This window comes from Triticum aestivum, chromosome 2B (assembly GCF_018294505.1).
Source record: "Triticum aestivum cultivar Chinese Spring chromosome 2B, IWGSC CS RefSeq v2.1, whole genome shotgun sequence".
NCBI lineage: Eukaryota > Viridiplantae > Streptophyta > Magnoliopsida > Poales > Poaceae > Triticum > Triticum aestivum.
The window spans coordinates 482,557,518-482,563,089 of record NC_057798.1 but is presented as its reverse complement, the minus strand read 5'-3'; the positions used below and the strand labels follow the sequence as shown (position 1 = coordinate 482,563,089).

Genomic DNA, 5,572 nt, shown 5'->3' with positions numbered 1-5,572 from the left:
CGTTCTCCAATCCTTCCCGGCATGCCGCTCCTCCTTCCCTATTCGCTACCTTGGCCTCCCACTCGCACTCAAAAGATTAAGGAGGATACATCTCCAAATGCTGGAAGACAAGGCTGCAGGCAAATTGGCGCCTTGGAAAGGCAAGCATGTTGCTATCTCGGGTCGCATGACCTTGGTCAAGGCGGTCCTTACGACGGTGGCCATTTACCACATTACACCGCTTGACCTTCCGGGGGAGGTTCTCAAGGCGATCGATAGGTTGCGGCGAGCCTACCTTTGGGCCGGAACTGACAAGGTAACTGGTGGAAAGTGCAAAGTAAACTGGGAGCTCGTCTGCAGGCCAAAAGAATTTGGAGGCCTTGGCATTTTGCACCTGGGCAAGTTTGCCGCTGCCCTCCGGCTGCGATGGCTTTGGCTCGACTGGGACGACCCACCACGTGTGTGGTGCAGTATGGGGACACCTTGCACGGCCAATGACCGTAACCTATTTGCGGCTGTGACTAAGGTCGCGATTGGCGATGGACAGAAGGCTTCCTTCTGGGAGTCGCCTTGGCTGGAGGGTTTTAGGCCAAAAGACATTGCTCCAAAGATTTTTGAGATTTCACGCAAGAAGGGGGCATCTGTTGCCACAACCTTGAGGGATGGGCACTGGATAAACCAAATTGACTACCATAACGGCCTCACGCTTGAGCACCTCCAACAATTCTTGGCATTATGGGAGAAGCTTCTGAATGTCATCATCCGGCCTGGTGTTAAGGATACCACCCTTTGGAAGTTAACCCAACGATGACCAGTACTCAGCTAGGTCTGCTTATATTGCGCAGTTTGCTGGCCTTACTCGCTCAAGCTTGCATGCCACTGTCTGGAAGGCTTGGGCACCCCCCAAGTGTAAATTTTTTGCCTGGCTTGTCACTCAAAACAGAATTTGGACTGCCGATAGGCTCCAACAGCAAGGATGGCCTAATTGCAACCGATGTCCACTCTGTAATCAGGTGCAAGAATCTGCAGCTCACCTCCTCTTCAAGTGCAGGTTCTCTACTAGAGTTTGGAATGAGGTGTTTGCCTGGCTTGGTCTAAATATCCCCACGACTCCTTGGTTCCAGTTTACCACGGTCAAATCTTGGTGGGACGCGCTACTCACTAACAATGGTCAACCCACGAAAGCTCTATCTTCCCTTCTCCTTCTTGTGGGATGGGAACTTTGGAAGGAAAGAAATGCGCGCGTCTTCAGGAACAAGGCGGCACCGCTGGCGATCATCATGCGATGCATCAAAGAAGAAGTGTCCATTTGGGCCATTGCGGGCGCCAAACATTTGCGTAGTGTAATGCCGCGAGAGTAATTGTTTCGCCTTTTGACCGCTTGGCGGTCTGTTTGTAACGAAACCTCTTCTTAATTAATGAAAATGGCAAATCTTTTGCCTTGTTTAAAAAAAAATCAATTTACTAACCAATCATTTAATTACTCTAGAGCTGGGTTTCCACGCTCAATGGTCCATCAACACTAGGAAGGCAAGCAGATGGCCTGCTCATACTGCCAACATATGATTACCTAGTACCTACACTATGTCCGCTCAGATGATTTTGTTTTGAAACGGTGTCATAATTCAAAAATGGAGCACCATATTCGGTTGCCTGCAGGTGTACAAATCCACCTCATGTCCCCATCACCAGCCAAAATCCTAACATGTCACCAAGCTAACGCAACAGCGGAGCAAACAGCATGCATCGTTGGGAAATGAGAGATTTCCCATGGTTCAAGCATCACCAGTCACCACCATCACGAGTCGGAAGCTTTCATCGTCACCGCTATATCGAGTCAGAAGCTTTCGTCGTGGCTTTGTAGCTGCAACCAGGGCACATGTAGTCCTCGATTCCGTTCGCCATCTCAGCAGTCACGCCGACACACTTGCCGTGGAACCACCTCTGACAGTGGTCGCAGCCAATCCATAGGTGCCCGTCGTTAGCGCTGTAGATCTCCTGGCAACCGGCACACTTGGTTATAGCTTGATCCTCGCTGCCTCCACCCTCTTTGCCACCATCCTCTTCCTTGAGCATTGGCCGGTCCTCCATTACCTTCCAGCTGTTGAAATCGGCGTAGTAATCTTCCTTGGGCATCGGCAGGGCCGGTGTCACCGGCTTGCAGTTAGAAGTGAATTGGTTTGGTGGCTGGAATGGGATGCAGAATGAGTGATAATTGATAAAGCCTGTGTTTGATATGGACAACAAATAAGGAATGTCGTGTGGTCAGCGCATGTTAACCTGGGAGCTGGACTTATTTTTCCTGCTGCCGTTGGGGGTCTGTGCTTGCCTTTCATAGCTTCCTGTCACAGCTTCATAGACGGTGGGAAGACGATTGATCAACCTGAAGAGCTGTTCCCTGCAACCAAAATACAAGTGCCACTTCAGCACCATTATCAAACTCCATGATAGCAATCAGTACTTCGTACCAAACTAAACACCATACTCCGGATACACCTATCTAGGCTGGCATAGAAATGACATGCATCACAAAACAAGCTCTGGTCAGAAGCAAGAACGTAAAGGAGAACCATGCCACATAGGTTCAGGACCGAGCACTATCATTGCAACTTTAGAAGACAGCAGCAGTTCATTAAGTAGGTATGATTGTTTATCTCAAAAAGTTGCACACATCTGTCGGCATGAGTTGAAGTGAAAAGCAAATTGGTCCTCCAAGTTTTTGGTTCTTAGACAAGAACAAGCAGGAGGAATGCTGCCCATCATACCCAAAGAAGGCCAAGTTTAAAAAACACATTACGTCTGGCCCGTTTTTGCCGAAGACAAAATGAATGGCTGGAAATGATAATGACAATACTGCAATCTATGCACCATAAAAAAAAGTGAAACTGTTGCAAAATTATCCAACAATCATGACATATACTACCTCCGTTCCTAAATACTCCCTCCGTCCCAAAATTCTTGTCTTAGATTTGTCTAAATACGGATGTATCTAGTTACGTTTTAGTGTTAGATACATCCGTATTTATACAAATGTAAGACAAGAATTTTGGGATGGAGGGAGTATAAGACATTTGAGAGACTTGTACAGAGGCAGTAGAAGATACTTTAGAGGATATAAATACAATTGAAAATGTAAACAATGAAGCATTCATCAATTGAAGTTAGAACATCACTATAGACAGTAAGAAATGCTTAAATACTGATGATTTCTTGAAATATACAGCAAGCTAGATAAGAATATCAGTACTGATACTTTCCACCAAATTTACATCCTCAGTACTGCTCCAGTTACCATTTTGATCAGCTTTTTTCTTCGTTCAGACATCATTCAATTAGTAGAGGTTTATATTCAACTAGTGAAAAGATTCAAATATTTATCAGAACACTCTACACTTGTTGGGTTACAAGAATTGTAAAGAGGTGTATGCACCTAACAACTAATTCTAGGCTCTATGAGAAATAAGAAGGTAAAAGGGAGAAAAGGCATTTTAAAAAATAAGGTCCATTATCTGAGTGAATTATGACAAAGATTAGCAAAAGGAACTAAGACTCACAGATTTACATACATTACAAATTCTCATTGAGACATTTCCAAATGAAAATGAAATGAAATGTATGACACGGTGCTGAACGTCTTTGTGCATAGTAAGTTGTAGCAAGCAAAGTATGGACTGTATCACGCAATACATTCAACGCATAGAATGTCCTGCTTGAAAAAGAAAGTGATTGTAAAAGAAAAGAAGAAATATAGCGTTTGCAGTAAAGAAAAGCAGCACACCTGCCAACTCTGTCAAATGAGACACGACCCGCGTGGTAAAATGCTATGGACATTAACCATGCATCACTATGAATAGCTATCATAGATAGCCAAACTTTCTTGGGTGTAACATCACGAGCAAAGTTTATCCCACATACTGGCTCAGGAAGTTGAACAGGGATCTCCTCAGGTAGTTGACTCACTTCCCAGGTCCCATCAGGCAGTCCAAAGAGGCACAAGGCCTTCTCGTCTGGCAAATAAAGGGTCATCACAAGTCAGAGTTGTGCCTACGAAGATGACAACCTTGTTTGTTCCACAAGTAACCCAGAAAACGACATAGCACAAAATGAACATGCTAGTGCATGCAGTATCATTAATTTAATGAAAACCCACAAGCACATACAAGCTGATGCCGACACAGAGTACAGCAACACTACGCATTTTGCAGTGACACCCAACTACAGACAGAGGCGATTGGGAATTCGGGACTTCCAATTCTGCAGCTCAATCCTTTGGCCACTCAAAGCTCGACAGGCCATTCCAATTTACCAACATTGTTAGTATTCACGGTAGTTTCTCCAATTTACATCTGAATGAATATAAGCAGAAGTGATGGTTACATGTTCTGGTATCGCAATCAGACAAGGCATACAGAATTTCCGTTGCACCATATTATCACCAAACTCGCAATTCTGCCCTGATTTGACTCCCCAACTTTTAAATTTGACTCATCGCTCTTTATCAAATTCGTTCCATCGGAGACCACCGGAATTAGTTCATCAATCATTCCACTGGTAACGAATGAAAACTACCAATATTATGGAATCAGCAACTACATCAAGCATCACGAGGCAATCAAATAACGTCAGTGAAACTACATATTATTAACCTTGGGGCTGCCTTTGTACATATTTCTACCTGCTAATAGATGAAAACCACAAATTCCATCTCCCCCAAAATCAACATCAGAAGAAGTAAGGAAACTCACCGGGGTCGCACTGCTCGTAGAACTCCTCCACATCTGCGGACCAATAAACAGATAAAATTAACCATCAGCGTGAAAAAAAACCGCACCAAAATCCACACCAGAGAGAGAAGAGGGGGGGGGGGGGGGGGGGGGGGGGGGACCTTCGGTGAGGGCCTTCACAATGCCGGCGCGGCGGCCGCGGTACTGCCGGAAGACGAACTCCGGGGAGTGCCCGTTCGGGTGGACGGCAGACGAGACGACGCCGTCGGCCATCGCCAGCACCGCACCCAGTACGAGGCCCGCCGGAAATAGGGTTTTGATGGTGGAGGGGAAGGGGATTCCACTACTCGACCAATCGGAAGGAGCAGGGAAGCCGGGTGATTTATTACGTTCGTGGCTTCGCGAGAAAGCCGCAATTTGAGATTTTGAAGGTTGGCGAAGTGGGGCCGGGTGGGGGTAGAAATCACATATTTGACCTGAGACCCAAATCAAATCACAAACTGACCTGTTCATGAAAAAATTTCACTCTGCTGACCCTTTGGTGTGGCGCCCGACAGCTGGGCGCCGCACCCTACTGTGCAGCGCCTTTTTCTTAGGCGTCGCACATCCTGCCAGCGTGGCAGCCCTGGTCCAGTTGCGGCTCCACACGCACCTGTGCAGCGCCTAAGAGCTAGGCGCCACACTTTGACGTGCAGCGCCTAGCCCTTGGGCGCTGCACAGTGACTTAAGCGCGGCCGCCCCAGCCCAACCAGGCAGTTCTTCACCTCTCCGCTCTCTGGACAGAGAGCAGCGGCGGCGGCGGCGCCCCCATCTAATCCCCCCACATCCCTCTCAGATCTGAAGATTTGATCCGTGGATTCGATCCCCAA

General features: G+C 46.9%; 1 protein-coding gene across 1 annotated transcript; it reads right to left on the bottom strand.

Moving 5' to 3' along the window:
• Window positions 1–1,445: 1,445 nt before the first annotated feature.
• Window positions 1,446–5,119, bottom strand: LOC123045570 (PHD finger protein ALFIN-LIKE 4). Its single transcript, XM_044468679.1, has 5 exons — window positions 4,865–5,119; window positions 4,725–4,757; window positions 3,758–3,986; window positions 2,260–2,377; window positions 1,446–2,166 (listed from the first exon to the last, which is right to left on the bottom strand). The coding sequence occupies exons 1-5, from the start codon at window positions 4,974–4,976 to the stop codon at window positions 1,807–1,809; spliced, it is 852 nt and encodes a 283-aa protein (XP_044324614.1). The 5' UTR covers window positions 4,977–5,119; the 3' UTR covers window positions 1,446–1,806.
• Between the last annotated feature and the right edge of the window lie 453 nt (window positions 5,120–5,572).

What these genes read in the sequence shown, in the direction of transcription:
- LOC123045570 (XM_044468679.1), bottom strand. Translation starts at nt 4,976, where the DNA reads ATGGCCGACGGCGTCGTCTCGTCTGCCGTCCACCCGAACGGGCACTCC. An exon ending in TCATTTGACAGAGTTGGCAG is followed by an intron (nt 2,378 to 3,757) that starts GTGTGCTGCTTT and finishes TTTTGGTTGCAG; the next exon opens with GGAACAGCTCTTCAGGTTGA. An exon ending in AAAATAAGTCCAGCTCCCAG is followed by an intron (nt 2,167 to 2,259) that starts GTTAACATGCGC and finishes ATCCCATTCCAG; the next exon opens with CCACCAAACCAATTCACTTC.